The following is an 18,872-nucleotide window of genomic DNA, read 5'->3' as shown; positions in this document are numbered from 1 at the left end:
TTTGAAGCTTTCCACAGGTCAAACTTGCTTGCCTTTGCAATTTCTTCTTTAAAATAAAGACCAACAGAGGTTTAAAGACAGGCATGAGTGCTTTGTTTGTCCCTCTAGATTGCAGAGAGGTCCCTGCCTATCTGGAGAATGCAGTGTGGTGTCTTTGTATGTTTGTGCGTGCGTGTCTGTGTGTGTTTGCAGGACAGGATGCACATATCATGCCCCGAGGATCCTCCTGTCTCTCTCTCTCTCTCTCTCCTGGCGCTATCAGATCAGAGAGACCTGCCGTCCCTCCCCACGCCGCAATGCAAATGAAAAGGAATGCGCTGATAAAAGGCCAGATCCAAGAGATGAAGAGGCCAGAAGGAGGACACAGAGGCATTCGGGGGGGGGGAAGCCTCTCAGGGAGATGTTGGTAGTAGTGGGAGATCATAGCCTTGCTCCCCCTCAGCAGCGTTTGATACAGGGCTTTTGTCGCTCTTTCACTGGTGTATTGTTGGGTGGTGTAATCCCTGTTGGATTACAAAGAGCTTCCCTTTTCATATGTGGGGGCCGGCCCAGCAGGCAGGTGGCTGGGGCTCTGTGGAGCTGTCAAGGGGAGGGAACCTCTTTTCCAGGGGAGGGGACCCCAGTTCCTCTTACCTTCACAGGGGCTTTTTGCTGGGAGGCCAGTCAAGCGCAGGTCAGCGTGGGGGCAATCCTGACATGGGATTCAAACTCACCCTGACCCCATGGCTTCCTGTTGGGAAGTGACAAGGAAGGGGGCCTTCATGAAACAGTTTTCAACATGAGAACAATTTCAAAAAAGGTCAAATAGAACGTTCTTTTTACTTAATTCTGAAAAATTGAATGCTACATTCTTGATAAATGCTCTGGTGTTTTTGTTTTTCCGCAAATGATCTAGGTGAACAAACTCTTTAATTTAGTTAGTGTGATAAATTTACAGTGACTTGCAAAACAACTCATAACCCTTGAACAATTCCAGATTTTGTCATATTACAACCACAAGCTTCTATATATTTTATTGGGGTTTCATCTGCTAGACCAAAACTAAGGAGCACACAATTGTGAAAAGGAAGGAAAATGTTAAATGGGTTTCAAAATGATTCACAGACAAAAATAAAAAAAAGTAAGGCATTCATTTGTATTCAGCATTATTGATACTGATACTGCTAAATAAAACAAGTGCAACTGGCTGCCTTCAGATGTCAGCTAATTAGCAAAAAAGTCCCACTATGTGTTAATTTCAACATAAATACAACAGTTCTGTGAAGGCTTTAGAGGTTTGTTAAAGAACATTAGTGACAGATCAGGGAGACAGCAGACAGGTTAGGGAGAACGTTGTGGAGACGTTTAAAGCAAGGTTTAGTTTATAAAACATCACCCCAAGCTTTGAACATAACACAAAGCTCTGCTTAATCCATCAATGGAATATGGAAATAGTATAACATAACTGCAAAAATAGCAGGACATGGACGTCCACCAACTCACAGGCCAGGCAAAAGGAGGATGAATCAAGGAAGCTGCCAAGCTCTGGAAGAGCTACAGAGATTCACAGAACAGGTAAGAGAATCAAAACCAGCACTCCACAAATCTGGCCTTTAAGGCAGAAGAAAGCCATTGCCGAAGGAAAGATAAAGGAATTCCAGACAGACCAAGACCCTGCAAAGGCGAAGATATGCCGGAAAAGATTTGCAGCTGTAAAAGTGGTTCTACCATGTTTTGGCACAGAGGAGCTGAATACAGATGCATGGCACACATTTAGATATTCATTTCTAAAATAAAAATTGGGCTAAATAATTTTTATTTTCACTTCACAATTACAGGCTACGTCGTCTGTCACATAAAATCCAAATTAAAGTTTGAGGTAATGTCAAAAAATCTGAACAGGCTCAAGGACAATGACCACTGTTGCAAAGCACTGAATCATTTAAAATGTTCTTTTTTCTACAACATGCATCCAGCAGTGATTGATATATGCTGCCAATGTCAGCAATGTAGGATTGAGACGTATTTACTTGATTGCTTTCTTTCCCGTGTTTCAGTAAAACATGATCAATAAACAATAGCGCCACCAGTACTGCTTGTATGGACTGCTTCCACCACCACTGCCTCCTCTGCAATGGTCAATTGTGTGTTTAAAAACCCAGTCTGGTTCAATCCATTATTGGTCACCCTCCAGTAGTAATCTGAACTATTAATCCATGCCCTGTCAAATGCAGTGAGGGACCACTTCAGTGGCGCTACATTTATGTGTCTTCTGAAACATCCCTGTTAGTTTTATTTGTGCTGGACATGAGGAAATAAAAATTTTAAACAGTAGGAGTCAGCTATAATTAAATCCACTCTGAAAGGATCTGGTGTTTTCTTGTAAGATAACCTTTAACTGTCTAAAATTTATAACAACTGCATCACAAATCTTGGATTTATTAAGGCAGCCTGCAAACATGTAAACATCCTCCTGATATTTATTTCTCATATTTAAACATGAGACAGCACCATATTCCATAATTCTACTTAATCTATGCAGTAATAGTGTTTTTTAAACAAGTAATTTAATGTATTCAAGCATGTTATCTAACTTTGTTTTTAATTATTCAAGTAATTTGAGCCTAGTAAAAGACTATAAAATGCTTTATTTGATAAAATGTTAATGATGTTTTTTTTAACTCTTTAAGTATCTCTCAACATTTTAAAACCAAAGGCATGTTGCATGTTTAGTTTTAGGAATTCATTGAACAAATTTAACTTTGCAAAACTAAATATATACCTTGCATAAATTACAGGTGACCTCCAAACTTGTAAAACATCCGTAATTTTTTGTTGGTGCTGATTGTCAGTGACTCAAATAGAATAATCTTTAAAATATGTTTATCTCCAGGCAATGCAAAATTAATATATTTAAAAACTATTTGAAGACAATACTTTAACGATTATTACTTAGCTGCTTGCACATAAACAAAAGGATAACCTGAGGTATTTTCTCACAGACATTAAAATATTTGATTTCTTAATCCTGTTAATAATTTCGACCCAATCGTTGACGGTGAGTTAATTAATTAAGCTAATATTAACATTAATGTTAACATACAGTCTGGAAGGTGTGATGGACTATTATGGACAAAAGTGACTATATTAAAACCAAGTTACATTTTATTTTCTAACTGTTGATGATTGTTCGAGACGTTCTCAGCTTGTTAGCGCCACTGGGTGTGACTTTAACAAAATTACAAAAAACATCACTGATTCAAAACGTGGCTGCTAATTGTCAATGAAGACAAGTTCAATGTAATTGAAGAATATCAATGCATCTTAATATATTAGTAGGATGTAATGAGGAAAAGGTCAGTAAGAGGATAGGATAGGGAAAAAACCCCATTGAGGCCATGACTGTATATTTATATAGAGATTCCATCATCATCATGTGAATTTTAACAAATTAAAATACATTTGAACATTTAATTTATGTCAGTCAATCAGTTCAAAAAGTGATAAACACGTATTTTATAGATTACACTAAGAGTGCTATATTTCAAGGCTTAACAGCTTACAGCCAATGAAAACCTAAAATCCAGCCTCTCAGAACAATCTGATAACAATGAGCAATTAAAAATGATTTTTAATACAAAAATGTTGGCCCACTGAAAAGTAAGTCCATGCCCTGTACAGAATGTTCACTCAGTATTGATTGAGGCACTTTGTGGGTCAACATCTCTTTGAAAACACCTCCTGTATTTAGTCAGGTTTAATAAATGCCGGATCCCAACTTAATGAATGTTTGTGGCCCTATTTATGATTAAATTAAAATTAGTATAGAAAGCTGGGTCCATAAAAGATAAATACTTTCTCTTGCAAAAAACTGTACTTGCAGCATGTTATAAAAATTTTATAAAATCTTTCACTTTTATAAAATTTATAACATTTACAACAACAGCACTTTGGACATTCTTGACAAAAATTAGCAGAAATCAACGTTTGAAATACACTCCTGATCAAAATCTTAAGCCAGTTGAAAACCAACACAAATTAGCTTTTTTGCACTAATGGATCAAAGAAGGTTCTAGGTAGAAATGCACAATGCTAAAAGAAGAAATGGGAGCACGAGACAAAATATTATCATCTACACTTCCCTTTTGGGAACATTTAGGGGTATTGGCAAAGTAAAAAAATAAAGCGATCTTAGAGGATCATAATTCAGTCAATAAATGCTTGTTAAACTGTTTTCATACAATCCTTTTACACAAATACTCGAATGTATCAGGATATTTATTTTTATCCATTGTACATTATCATTAAATGATAGAAGCAGCAGCCTGAACTTTGTTTTCAGCTTCTTTTCACAAATAATAATCTGAAAAGTGTGGTGTGTATGTAAATTTAGCCCCTGATTTAATACTTTGTAGAACCACCTTTTTCTGCAATTACAGCTGCAAGTCTTTTATGGTAGGTCTCTACTAATTTATTCTATGGATGAAGTCTTTTTCCCAATTCTTTTTTCTAAAACACCTCAAGCTCAGTCAGTTTGGATTCAGCATCCACCAAGCAAAGCACAGGTACAAGCAGCAAATTGAGGAGCACTTCCATGACAACAACCCACCATTTTGTGGAGAGGCATCATGGACAATAAGAACGATGAACAACAGCTCAGCCATGATCCAGCTCTGCCTGACACTCTAAACAGCTTCTTTGCACGCTTCGACCTTCCAAGCAGCAGGAAGTCTGAAAATGATCCACCGTCAGAGCTGAAGCATCAGCCTGTCCTCCTTCAGCTGCATGAAGTGAGCTTCACATTAAGGAAAGTAAACATCAACAAGGCGTCAGGTCCAGTCATGGTGTCAGGTCAGACCCAAAAATCATGTGCTGTCCAACTTGCTGGTGTTTTTCTGGACTTCTTCAACCTCTCCCTGCAGCTTTCCATTGTCCCTGCCTGCCTGAAGTCCTCCATCATTGTGCCTGTGCCCAAAAAAACAAAACATCACCTGTCTCAATGATTACTTCCCTGTTGCTCTGACCCCAGTCATCATGTAGTGCTTCAATAGGATCCTCCTGGAGCACATCAAGGATGCCATACCTGCTAGCATGGACAGTCTGCAGTTCGCCTACAGGGAGAATTGCTATACGGAGGATGCTGTCTTGCTGGCACTCCACTCAGCCCTGACTCATCTGCAACATCCTGACACCTATGTTAGGATGCTTTTTGTGGACTTCAGCTCAGTCTTCAACACCGTCCTTCCAGACATGCTGGCCCTGAAGCTCCACAACCATGGTTTATCTGCACCACTCTGGTCCTAGATCAGCAACTTCCTCACCAACAGGCCCCGGATAGTGAGGATAGGGAATCTCACATCTGCCTCACTGATCCTTAACATCGGCACACCACAGGGCTCTGTTCTCAGCCCTGCTCTCTTCACCCTCTTCACACACGACTGCTCGGACATTCACAACACAAACAGGATTGCGAAGTTCTCCTGGTGTGATACCGTCTGCCAGACCTGGTCTCGGTTTATGTTACACGAGTCCAGAAGAAGGCCAGAGGCATTGCCACAGATCCCACTCACTCGGGCTATGAGCTATTTGTCCCACTGCCATCAGGAAGGTGGTACAGCTGCATTAAATTCAGAACAAACAGACTTAAAAACAGTTTCTTTCCCAGACCTGTGAAGGCAATCGTCCCCTGCAGACACCTAATAGTCATGACCAATCAAAGGCTGCTCTAGCACGAGCTGCACTTAATGTAAATAAATCATGCTGCATTCTATGTAAAAAACATCATGCTACATCTCCATGTACATATTTTCATAATTTTCCTCCTGACGTGCCCTATAATTTTTATCTGTGTGTTTTTTATCTCTTACTCTGTGTTTTTAATTTTATCTGTGTTCTATACATGTGCATTCTGAACCGAGTGTCTCAACAAAAATTTGATTATGGGTCCATAATGACAATAATGATTCTTGAGTGTGTGTGAAAATGAAATTTAAAATTCTGCCATTAATTCTTAATTAAATTCACATTCACGACTTTGACTAGGCCATTCTAACTAGGGCTGCAGATTATCAGGAAAACATTTAAATTTGATATACCTGCTAAAAACTGAACAATATCCATTACTGTTAACACACATTTTCTGGACGCTTCTTTCTTTACTGTAGCACAATATCTCCACCCTTCTACATGAGCTTAATTATTTCAACCATTAAAGAGTAAATCTAGAGGCATGGCGGTGGCATGGGGTTGGCATAGCGTGGCGGTGACGCAGGGGTTAAAACACGCAACCCATATTCAGAGACTACAGTTCTCAATGCCGCCGTCGTGGGTTCGACTCCTGGCCCAGGCGACCTTTGCTGCATGTATTCCTCCTCTGTCCACCCCGATTCCTGTCAGCTTATTGTCTGAAAAATAAAGGCCATTAGTGCCACAAAAAATCAACTCTGACCAGCCTACTTATGTCTGCTCAAGAAAATCTTCCCTACATACCATTTTTCACAGTGACCATGGTGTGTTTAGGGTGTTATTTTTTCATCACATAATGTTTTGCACATTGGCTAAAACGTTTGCTGTGTCATTACATGGCTTGTTGCAAACTACGAAAGGAATGCTCTACTTTGAGTCAGTCTGTCATTTAAAATCCCAATAGACATATGCCAGTTTGTGGCTGTAATTTCACAATATAGGTAAATGTTCAAGAGGTTTAAATACTAAAGAGGATTTCTTTTTTTTGTTGTTGAAATTTGAATCACATCTCCAAGTTTGGACTTCACTGCAATTCCCCAGAACCGGCAGTGGTTTGAGCATTTAGTCTTTAAAAGACACATTAACATTTTGAGTTATTTAGTCTGATTTCCCTGAAGCCTAAACAGACTTACATGTTTTTCATAGGGAGTTCGCTGGGCTTTTGAGCTGTTTTTAAGCAGTCATGAACATCAGGCTTAATTTTGCAGCGCTGCAACGTAGAAGTTTGTTCTCACTGTGAATCAAACCATCATACATCACTACAGGGGAACCAGATTGCAAAGGAAGTTGTCATCTGTGCACCAGCTCCACCCCATTTGCAAATCTAGATGCATGCACGGAAGTCAGGTTTCAGTGCAAGAGAACACTGGTGGTTAGCTGCTGTGCCAGTTGATGTGTTGAGTTTGCCTGCCGGTACCAGGCTGTTGTTCCTGTCAGGGAGCTGTAGTAGAATGTCAGAGGTTAGATGAAGTTAGCCTACTTTTTGGGGTAAAAGCATCAAGGATTTAAAGCCAGAAAAGGAGTTTGAGTTAACTGGTGTATATCGTGCTGGGCAAAACCAGGGATGGGTACAATCCCAAACGAGATCCGGAGACTTTTGGATGGTAATGTCTTAATTTCATGCTAAAACATATTTTGTTACCAACTTTGTTTCTATTTAAATCTTACTGTTGAAGACTGTTGAAGAGTGTAGCATGACAAGGTAGAACTATCTCAACAAAACAGTGTTAAATTTATGAGTTAAAAGAATTTGGGAGCAAACCTTCTAGCTTTAACAGAAGCATTTTCCTTATCAGAAGCCAATTCTAGATCAACCAAAGTTTTATTTTATATTTTACCACCTTATTCAGCCATCATACACAGTAAACGGTTTCCATTAAGGCAGTATTTACCCTATTTGCATGTAGCACCAAGCCACCAAGCACACCCCACTGGGAGAACATTTGCATATGCCAGCTTATCTGTGTAACATACGGTGGAAGGCTTAAAAAAATTTAATCAGATAAGTAATGTGGACCAACCAGTTTTGTGTTTATTATCATAAAGAGTCTTGTGTGTTTGTGATAATACTTTCAGGTTTGTAGCTGATTTTAGTACAACAGAGGAAGAAAATATTAATCTTCCTTTTACTATGTTCCAATTTTCTCGTCTACTTAAGCAACATAAAACATCAAGCGACAGATTTTGAATTGTATTTAGATCTGACTGGGGCATTCTAAGACATGAATATGCTTTGATCTAAAGCAGGGGTCCCCAACTAAAAGAGCAGGAGGTCAACTACCTCCATCATCCAAACACACATCAACTGGCAAAAATATTTTCTTTCATTTTTATTTAACATGAGAATTTTTGTTTTTTAACTACTGATCAATTATTCATATGTCCATGAAATCATCTGCTGATCAGAGAAGTGTAATTCAATTTAAGTACCAATATTAAAGGCACTTTGAATGACTCAGTCGAGCTGGGTCAGTACATCTTGGTATAAAGTTCTGCTCTCCTTGTTGTGCTTGTGGCATGCATGGCAATTTCCTTAACCTTTTCCTAAAGTCGTTCTTTTCCATCTTAAAGAGTTTCTGCCACAACTTGACCGTGATATCAGCCAAGTAGCTCGCTCATACATTAGTTAATTTATTCTCCTTGTCCTACAGTCAAACCCAGGAAGAAGTTCTTATGGTTGGTTTCATAATGTATCTCTAGATTTCCACTCTTTATAAGTCCAACTGATTCAGAACATATAAGGCAGACTGGCCTTACACCTGATTCCTAAAAGGAAAGTTCATCTTTAAATATGTGATTTTCATAGTCCGCTTTACACATTTTTGATAAGCTGTATTCTTTTACTCACTCGTCTGTGCACCACCAAGTCATTACACTGTCAGCAAACATGAGCTCCCAAGCTAGTAACTTGGCAGCTATTAACAGTTACGCCACAGCGCACTACACTGATGGTTGTAGGTGGGGCTTCAGCCGTCATAGCTCCAGCTGACAGTGGGTCAGTGGAAACACAACTGGTACCGTACTGAGTAAAGCGAAACTGAGTGGAATAGAGCTGGTGGAAAAGGGGCATTAGCAACCCATGTTCAAGGACCCCACATAGCTTCTTTTTTGTGGTTTTCTGGCGGCCAAGTGTCCACGCAGCCCAAGCGCCAGGAATAAAATGTCTATATCTACATAGTAAATGAGAAAAGTCTTTGCGGTCCGGAAACAACGCTCTCTGGGACCCGATTTGGAGTGGAATCCGGGATTAAGGGACGCCTGATCTAAACCAATTGCATTGTGGCTGTATGTGTAGGATTGTTGTCCTGCTGAACCCCTGCCCCTCTTCCAGGATTGTTCTGTACCTCTATCCATTTTCTCAGCATGTCATTTCACTTTCCCTGTGTTTAAGAAGGGCATCTCCACAGCATGATGCTACCACCACTATGTTTCACTGAGAGGTTGGAGTTTTAAGGGGGATGTGCATTGTTAATTTGTCCGCTGGACATGGGTTTGGATGGAACCCAGAAAAACAAAAAGAAAATAAAAGATTCTTGGCTGCTTCTCTGATCAATACTATCCTTGCTTGGCCTGTCAGTTCAGTAAGACGGCCATACCTTGGTAGGTTTGCAGCAGGGTCATCCTCTTTTTCCAATGATGGAATGAACAGTTTTTTGTGAGTTGTTCAAAACATGTATTAACCTAATGATGCTTTAAACCCCACAACTTCCTCCCTGACCTGTCTGCTGTGTTACTTGGTCTTCATGATGCTGCTTGTTCTCTAATGTTTTCAAACAAATGTGTGAGGTTTTCACAGAACAGCTGTGTCTGTACTGAAATTAACACACAATTAGAATCTATTTGCTATTTAGGTAACTTCTCAAGGTAATTGATTGCACTTGATTTTATTTTGGGGTATCTGAACGCAAACTACAATGAATAATGTTGAACTACAAACAGGTGGAGTCCGTATATTAACAAGGTGTCTTCTAAAGGTAACTGGTAGCCCTGGATTTTATTGAGATGTATTAGAGTAAAGGGGGTTAAATGAAAAAAGAAAGCCCACAGGTTTTCTATTTTTTTGTAAAATTGTGAAAACTATATCAGTTCCTTCCTTCTACTACTTTGTGTTAATTTATCACATAAAATTGCTTAAAAATACTTTGAAGTTTGTGTTTGTAATGTGAAAAAATGTTAAAAGGTTCAAGAGGTATAAATACATTTTGAAGTCGCTGTGGGTAACTGTGGGCACTGAGCAATAATCCCTGACCTGAATAAATTAATCAGAACCTTATTTATTTGCAAGATCATCAAATACCCAAATACTCGCTGGATAGTATTTGCAGCGAGCTTTGTCAAGCTTTTGTTAAATTTGAACATATTCTTGTGTTCATCCTCTGACCTAGTCATTAAAACGTGGCTCTCAATTTCATTTAATTTACAAATGTCTTCTAATGTTTCTGTGCTCGGCAGATTGTGAGTTGTTTGTGGCGGAGATCCTTCAGGATGAGAACCTAAGTGAAAATGCCGAAGAGACTCGGCAGGTCCTGCTGAATAACTTCAGGGTTGCCCATGTAAGGTAGGCTCTTACATCCTGAGAAAATCCAATACGAGAGGCACATATACTTCACCGCTGAAGTGTGACAATGTAACTTCATCGCACTATTACTGAACATTTGCTGTTAATACAAAGAGGAAATTGTTACTCTGGCAGCAATTGCTGCGAATACAGTTTGAGTTAGAAAGAACTTGTTTAATTTAATGACACCAGCATCCACCCCCCGTTCTTATTTACTTTTGTTAAAGATCTCATACAACAATTTTTTTTCAATCTGATATTTGAATCTTATTGTATTTTAATGTACATGTTCAAGTAACAGTGCTTGAACCCAGAAAGTGAAACCCTTGCATGAGATCTGCTAGTTGACTCCGGAAGTTTGAGTTGCCTGCACTGCAGGGGAAATTCTTCAGTTGTGTTACAAAAAACTTGTGGCTTTGAGGTGCACGGCACAGGAAGCAATAATTACTGAATTTCTCAAATAGTGCTTCAGCTGAGCTTTGCAAAATATGAAAAGCACAGTAAACAATAGTGTACAGCAGGAGATTTTGATTTGTGTATTTTTTTTTTTCATCCTGCAGGAATCCTCAGGAATTTCCATTAAGATGTGAGTAAAATGTTAATCCCTCTGATAAAAATGTTTACACTGTTCTTCATTCTTTGCATTATTTTTCTGTTTCCCACACATGCTTAGTTGACTACAGGGACGAAGAGGGTTCTGATGACAACCACAGTTCCAGTCTGGGTCGTTCTGCTCCTTCGGATGATGCCTCGGTGTCAGACTACCAGGATGATGGAGTCCCTGAGTGTGAGTCTGCAATAGTTCTGGTTCTGAATCGTTTCGTGTGTCTGTGTGGTGTAGATTATAGGGGTTTGCTGAAACCAGAGCTCATAGGCTTTTATTTTAAGACATCAGTTAAAAAAAAGATCGCAAAAATCAACACATTATGCCACAATTTAAAGAAATTCAAGAACTGTGTCATTGATACATATCAGTCTGGAAAGGGTTACAATGTCATTTATAAGTCCTTGGGTCTCCAAAGAACCATAGTCAGAGTCATTATCCACAAATGGAGAAAGCATGGAACAGGTGAACCTCTCTAGGACAACCAGAACTACTCCAAGAATATATTAGTAGGTCACAAAAGCAATGCAGGCCAGATAAAGGGGACATTTTATGCACAATCCAATTTTCTAGCCTTATATACATTTTGTTGTGTACTTGCTGTCTGTAGGAATGCAGAAAGGTTAAATATAGTCTCTCAAGGTGTTGCGGAGATATCTTAATATTCTGTTTGGGACATATTTTCAGTCCATTAATTTGTCACTACCATCTGTTACATCACTATATTTACTACGGAAAAGCTAAATAAGGTCATGGACTTCCTGCCGATCAGTTTTGCGTATCCGCCACATTCATTTCTTGCTGCAATTTCGTAGTCCAAGCTTAAGTATACCTACGCTGCAAGTGGATAGGTTCAGTTTAGTTGTTGGGTGTATTAACCCACACAATTCATGACACCGTCCCCTAGCATCAGAACCTCTTCGAAGTGCCTGGTTAAATTTTATTTTTCATGGAAATCTACCCACATCCTTGAAGTGGGGAAATTCCCATTTTCCCACTTCAAGGACCAGTGCCTTCAGCAACCTCCACCAGTATCAAGAAGGATTTGCTGAAATACTTCATCTGATTAAGGGGTCAGTTTCTTCTGTCTATGGAAACGACAGACAAAGCAAAGCTGTGAGCTACAAATAATGCTAAAATGACAACAAACCTTATTAGACATTAATTTATTGTGTGTTGATATGAAATCCTGGCCATTGTTTTGATAGCTGGAGCATCTTGCCTTCAGCTTATGTTAGCGCTGTGTGTTGCTTTAAGCTCATTGAGGATGTAATCGTACTGCGTGTTTTTGAATAGTATTATTACATAAACAGTTTTGCATTGTTTTAGACACTTTGGTCCTGTTTCTGTGGCGCTAGATAATTGTTATCAAACTACAAAAATGGGCAAACTGGTTAAAGTTGAGCGCCTTGATCTGGAGGGGGGTGTGGTGTGAAGTGCCTCAACAGCATTTAAAGAGACAGCACCAAAATGAGTTGCTCAGACGCACCTCAGAACAGGTAAAAGAGGAGCCTGCGGAGCTACAATAACAAGTAGTTCAGACCAACGCATTGCAGTTCCACTTTATATAGACCACAACTGAATGATTTAAGTGTGAAAAGAAAGACTTTAAAAGCATGATATGTCCCCTTTAAGCATTTCAGAAAAAAAAAAAAATCATACTGACAGCCAAAAATGATGGTGGTAGATCGTCAGGAGCTTCTTCAGGACCTGGACAACTTGCTGTAATTGATGGAACGATGAATTTTGCTTTGTAACAACAAAATCCTGAAGATAATTGTCTGGCCATCAGTTTGTGACCATAAGCTCAAGTGCACTTGAGCTATGCAGCAGGAGAGTTATGCAAAGCCCACCAGCAAGTCCATCTTTGAATGGCTTGAAATAAGATAAAGAAGGATTTGGAGAGGCCTATTCCATGTCCGGACTTAAATCTGCTTGAGATGCTGTGACATAAACTTCAACAGGTCGTTCAAGCTTGAAAACCCCTCATGGTGGCTAAATTAAAACAATTCTGCAAAAACGTGGGCAATGTTCCTCCACAGCAATCCAAAACACTCATTGCCAGTTTCTGAAATACTTGATTTTAGTTGTTGCTGCCAAGGGTGGCAAAACCAGTTATTATTAGGTTTAGGGGGCGATTACTTTTTTTTTCACACACGGCCATGTTGGCTTGGAAAGCTTTTTTCCCTCAATAAATGAAATCATCAATGAAAAATGGGTTTTGAATTCACTCAGGTTCTCTTTATCTGTTAACAAAATTAGTTTATTGTGCTGAAGCACTGAAGTGCAAAAAAAAAAAAAAAAATGCAAAAGCAGAGGAAATCTGTAACAGGGCAAAAACTTTATTACAATACTGTATTCTCAAAGCTTTTGAAATGAATTACTAAAATAAATTAACTTTGTGATAAAAATATAATTCATTAAGATGTAACAAACATTATTGTCAATGTGCTTGTTCTGGAAAAGCTAAATTTTGCACTGACAAAGGAAATGGGAAAGAGGACCAGTTAGTCTGCCAGGAGACAATACACTTCTCCTCTGAGAAAGCTACAGCTTTAGTTCATTATCCTCTTTGTCAAAGCTGCTCCTCACCACAGGAAGAGCAGGTGGACCATTTTGTTGTATATTGCTGCAAATCCTCTAAATTTGAAAAATTTAAAAAATAATGGAAAAAAAGGCAGACCACTTCCTGTGAAATTCCTGTCCTACCTCTGTGCCCAGTGACATCAGTGACTCCTCCTCCCTCTTCTACCCCTCACCCCCACCCCACCCCCACCCCCACTACCACTTCAGGTACCCAGAGAAATGTTGCTGGTGGGTCACAAAGAGCTGAATGGTGACCTAGAGCTCCCTCCTGTGGCAAAACCTCAGCTTCTGGTCGTCTTCTTTGTGTGTGTGTGTGTGTGTGTGTGTGTGTAGTGGGAGGCAGCCCACACAGGGTGGAGGCTTTGTAGCTACAGGCTAATGCAGTGATTTATTGACCCACAGCCCTTCTATTCTTTCCCAACCGGGTTCGAAATACAACACTGTACCTGAGGGGTTATGTGTGTTCCATCCTTCCTCTCCCTTTTATCAATCTTTCTCTCTATCTTCCTTTCTCCATCCTGCCTCCCTCTCATTCAGACTTTTAGTATTTCTGACTCTAATATCCCTTGACGTGACACGCCGCAGGTGGGCATTATGCACTCTGCAGCCTCAGGTGCCCACCTCTGCTGTTTGTCTTGCTAAGGCTTGATGTATGAGGAATTTCTCTGTGCAAAACAATGACTAATTCCAATATTTTTGGATGCCGGTGGTTAACGCCAGCTGGATTGAGTCAAGCTTGATCCCTTATTTGGAAACAGCTTAATGAACTTCTCTGCCCTCTGAAGAGAAACTCTCTGTCTCTCTGGAAAATAAATAAATCACAACAGATGGTGTGAAGATAGGCCGCAATTAGACAAGGCAATAATGACCATTTTTCTTTTTTTAAATTATCAGAGTAAATAAGAAGAGATTTCCTTTGGGAAACAAATAAAATTGAACCATACAAGCCTTAAAAGTTTCCCTTAAGGCTATACTGATAACTACAAATTAGGCTGTCTGTTGATGTGGTGTAAGATACTTAAAGCTCAGTGTCATGTTATTAAATGTGAGGAATGGTCAATCATCTAGCACGAGAATATGCTTATTCTTTAATTTTCTTTCAAATTGGAACACATTTCTTCTTTTTTGCTAATGCATCAAAAATTCGAACATTTTGTTTAAAAAAATGTTAATCTTACAGCCGCGTATCTGTTAGTGCTTAGAGACAGCAGCCATGTTGGTGTAGGCACTGCTCTGTGTCCCTACTGAAAGGGCATGCTGAGTTCATAGTTCATCCTGTGTTCACTGAAAGAAATGGCTCAGGCGTTTCTGCATGGCGGCCTGTTTCTAAGCAAGAGGGGTGTTAGTGGGGAAAAAAATGGCACGGGTTTTTAATGAGATCATTTTTGGATCAAAAGTTATGCATGATGACACTTTGGGATTAAAATTCGTTTTTGACAAAAACCATGAGGATTTATTCTGATTTGAAGATTGATTCGGGTCTTTTTTATTTGATTTTATGTGAGTCTACTGTACACAATGGAGACTTTGTGACTGGGAGGATGTATGAGCTGTGGTGATCGACTGCCTGCCTTTGCCACACTGCGTTTCCCCTAACCAGTGAGTGAGTGAGTGTGAAGTCGATGGCTGCTTTTACACACAGGAGGAGCCTGCATCGTTTGATTAGATGCAGTGGCCTGTTGTCTTCAGTGGACTGGGTGACACCAGATTTGTAATGGCTGACAAGAACAGATGGAGCCTCTTTTGTGAGCCTGGGTGTCTGCATGGTAATGTGAACTGAGTTTCACCCGCCGACCGCACCCGTGACCTGACTGCGCCAGCCGCCTCACCCCAACTCCGTCTGTCAACCCCCCTTCTGGTGCAGCAGCCCCGATTTGGGGTCTCGTGCACTGTTTTAAGGAATTTTTTTTCCATCACATATCCATGTCATTCCAGCACATTATGCATAGATAAACAAATACAGGCACAAATCCCCCCCTTTGGCTTGAAAGACCTCTTTAACACATGTGCACGCCCCTTCACACAGACAAAGCAGACCCCAGGAGACAGCTGAAATTGTGGGGCTTTTAGCCCCTTCATGCTGTTTGCAGGTCAAGTTTACGAAGTCGAAATGGCCTGTTTATTTTTCTTTGATTGGGGAGCTCTGCTGGGCGCTCGGGGATGTTTGCTGGGAAGCAGCAGCGATGACAGAGTGCCGCAGGAGGAGCTTTTTTTCAAGAGGCATGCAGAAAAGATGGCACTTTCGTGATCGGTGGGTTTCTGATATTTAGTCAGGTGTGACTGTAGGCATCAATATGTATTCAGAAAAATAACATTTTAAACTTTTTTAGCCTAAAATTCACTAACTGTGGTTTGCATTTAATTTTTAAACCTTTCGAATTCTACAATTTCTTTAAAATGATCCCCTACTAATGGCACTCTTTCCCTGCTGGACTCATGTACATTAAAGGCTGAATCCCATTTTATGCATTAACCCTCATTTTAGCCCCCTACACAATGTTTCCAAGAGTGTGCTTTCACTATTGCTTCTGTGGAGTTCAGAGGAATAGCTTTCTAGAAATCTTGCAGGGCCGCACCTAGAAACCGAGGCAGTTTTACCTTTCATACACAAGGTAATTCAAAGCGCTTTACAGGAAAATACAGAAACAGAGGTAAGAAAATTAGTAGTTAAGACATGGGAAAAATTTACTAATAATATAATCTTTGACATTCATGTGAAGTCTGCAGTAAAAAATATGCTTACATCTCAGGTTTTCAGGGAGTTTGTTCCAGAGCTGAGAAGTAAGGAAACTAAATTCTGCCTCACCATGTTTAGTTCTGGTCTCGAGAAGTCTTGTGAGTGTACCGGTCTCCACATGGAAGTAAAATATACTTACAAATGTAGATGTTTTCTCAGCTAACATATGTTAACAGCAAAACAACCACTGAAATGCTTCATTTGAGTGCTGTAATATATTCAGTCTCAGCGTTAAAGATTTTTAACACGGCTACTGCAGGGTCTTAAAAATGGAAAATTTAGGCCTTCAGTGGTTTTAAATACGCCCAGAATTTGCATACTAAATCTTAATTACATTTATTTATGTAATGTAAATGTAGGTTTGATAATTCCTGCCTATTTCAACCAGATCCATTTTTATTTTTAAAAGACATTTACTGGTCACATTGGTTTATTTCACAATTTCCATTGTTATTCCACTGTGACAAAATTACAAACCCTATGTTGCAAACCTGTTAAACATCCCTGCTCCTGAAACTCGATTTTTGTATGTAGGCAATTATTTTTCCTCATAGGAAAGCATCTCGTTCTTTTTCTTTCGGCTTTTCACTTTCAGGGGTCACCACAGTCTCCATCTAACATAGCTTCTGCATCTTCTCTCACACGCACTACCTTCATGTCCTCTTTCACTCTATCCATAAATCTCCTTTTTGGTCTTCCTCTAGGCCTCCTGCCTGGCAGTTCCAGCCTCAGCATCCTTCTACTATTGTACTCACCATCCCTCCTTTTTACATGTCCAAACCATCTCAGTCTAGCCTCTCTGGCCTCTTGGGAAAGGATATATTTACTTATATTTACTAAATACCTAATGTAGGAAGGCTCTGACATGAGGCAACCTTGGTGCACTTGAGTAAAATGTCAGAGCCAAAACACTCCAGTTTAAGTTGACAAAATTATAGAACTTGCATAAGTTATTTAGTATGTTATATGCCATATTTTCATATTTCATGCAGGTCTTTCATTTAAATCCCAATGTTCTTCAAAGGTCTCTAATAATAACATATAACTTACTGAATCTTCCATAACCTCTTATTAATTATCATAAAAAGCAACAAATGTACTTTTTTCAATAAAAAATATTTTGCAATTACCACTAACATTTTAATGTAAAATTCAAAGCATAATACTTTAATTTATTTTGACCTCATTTTCAGAAGAGAAAGAAAAGAAGAGAAAATAGCATTTTAAATATGCTACTGATACTAGACACTGTAATGTCTAGTTTGATATATTCTGACTTATTACCATAATGAAAAAGTAATTTCAGTATATAACATTCCTACATACTTTAGTATACTTGCAGTCATATCAGTATACTTTAACTATGCTAGTCTTCAAACAAACTTTGAGTCAGCGGTTTTGGGAAAAAAACACAAAAAGTATATTTGTTATTTATTTTTATTTCGACCATATGTTGTCGAAAACACTAAATACATTTAAATTATATTAATGTAGATATAGGTAGGTCGATTACATTTAGTATTATATTTTTGTTCCTTAACAAGGGTGAAAATATTGTTGGCTAATACATAATCAACTTGAACTGATAACCTTTCAAAAGCGTAGTATACTAACTGCTTCCTGAATTAGGTACCTGGAGACAAGGTAAGAAAAAACCCTTGGAAATGGGATCCAGCCATCTTTTCTCATATTCAAAACATTCCCATCGGATGTTTTTCTGAAATTTAATGTTGGCGGTAACTTTGTTTTACATGTGGTATTTGTAAATTTTGATTTAAATTTTAAGAAAACCTTAAGCTACAAGTTTGGATTTGGTAAAAATCCCAGTAAGTAGGAAAAACGTTTTCCTCAACTTGTACATTGAAAAGCACCATGCTCTCAAACAGGAAAGTTGGATGTAGAAGCACATTATTTTAGAGATGCACCAATCAATCTGCCAGTTTTCCCTTAATAGGATCTGATCGATTATCAGCAGGTCAAATGCTAAATTCATTAAATGTGTTGAAATTCAGTTTTTGGTCTATAAATGCAGTAGCCAAAGGTATGTAGACTATGTGCAATTATAAAATAACCTGAAGCACTTAGATCGGTTCAAGTTGGTTCAAATTGGAAAACCAGAAATTGTTATCAACCCGTAAAAGTCAGATTGGTGCATCTTTGCATTTGCTTTGACTTAAATAATATTTAACATTTCTTTTTCTCTCAGTTGACACATTGTTTAATTAAGTCATACTTTCGGCTCCAAAGCGAGATTTGTTCAACCCAGAGTGGGACTGCTGTCTCTGCCCAATTTCCTAAACCAATTACTGGCACCAGTATGCAGTTGGACAACCAATTTGAACTTATGTCTCACTGTTTCCCATTTCTCATTTAAATATGAGGGGCCAACGCACAGCAACAACATTATTACACCGTGCTTGTAAATAGAATATTAAATCTAAACTCTGTCATTTTGGCTGAAGCTTGGAAAACCCATTTAAAAGGGAAGAGTGTGTGCCCGGCCCTGTTGGCTGGTGATATAGGAAAACGACAAAGCCAGACACACTGAAGCTCCATTAGTGGGTTAATCTGCAGTGTTTAATGTGCCAGCTGGCTTTTTGTTTGTGTCTGAAGTTTGATTTTGCAGAAAGTTGAAATTTTGCTGTTATACAGCAGTTCCAGTT

The 18,872-nt window shown here is 39.0% G+C and overlaps 1 protein-coding gene across 2 annotated transcripts in view; it reads left to right on the top strand.

Moving 5' to 3' along the window:
- The first annotated feature begins 7,091 nt into the window (after positions 1–7,091).
- skap1 (src kinase associated phosphoprotein 1) overlaps positions 7,092–18,872 on the top strand; it is a 51,371-nt gene continuing 39,590 nt past the window's right edge. For both annotated transcript variants that reach the window (XM_047376441.1, XM_047376440.1), the window contains exons 1-4: positions 7,092–7,328; positions 10,177–10,282; positions 10,843–10,868; positions 10,956–11,069. In XM_047376441.1, coding sequence (XP_047232397.1) covers positions 7,289–7,328; positions 10,177–10,282; positions 10,843–10,868; positions 10,956–11,069 — 286 coding nt within the window. In that variant the 5' untranslated portion in view covers positions 7,092–7,288. The remainder of the gene's footprint in view (positions 7,329–10,176; positions 10,283–10,842; positions 10,869–10,955; positions 11,070–18,872) is intronic.

This window comes from Girardinichthys multiradiatus, chromosome 10 (genome assembly GCF_021462225.1).
Source record: "Girardinichthys multiradiatus isolate DD_20200921_A chromosome 10, DD_fGirMul_XY1, whole genome shotgun sequence".
Lineage (NCBI taxonomy): Eukaryota > Metazoa > Chordata > Actinopteri > Cyprinodontiformes > Goodeidae > Girardinichthys > Girardinichthys multiradiatus.
The sequence above is the reverse complement of the archived record's forward strand: the minus strand, read 5'-3'. Positions and strand labels throughout refer to the sequence as shown.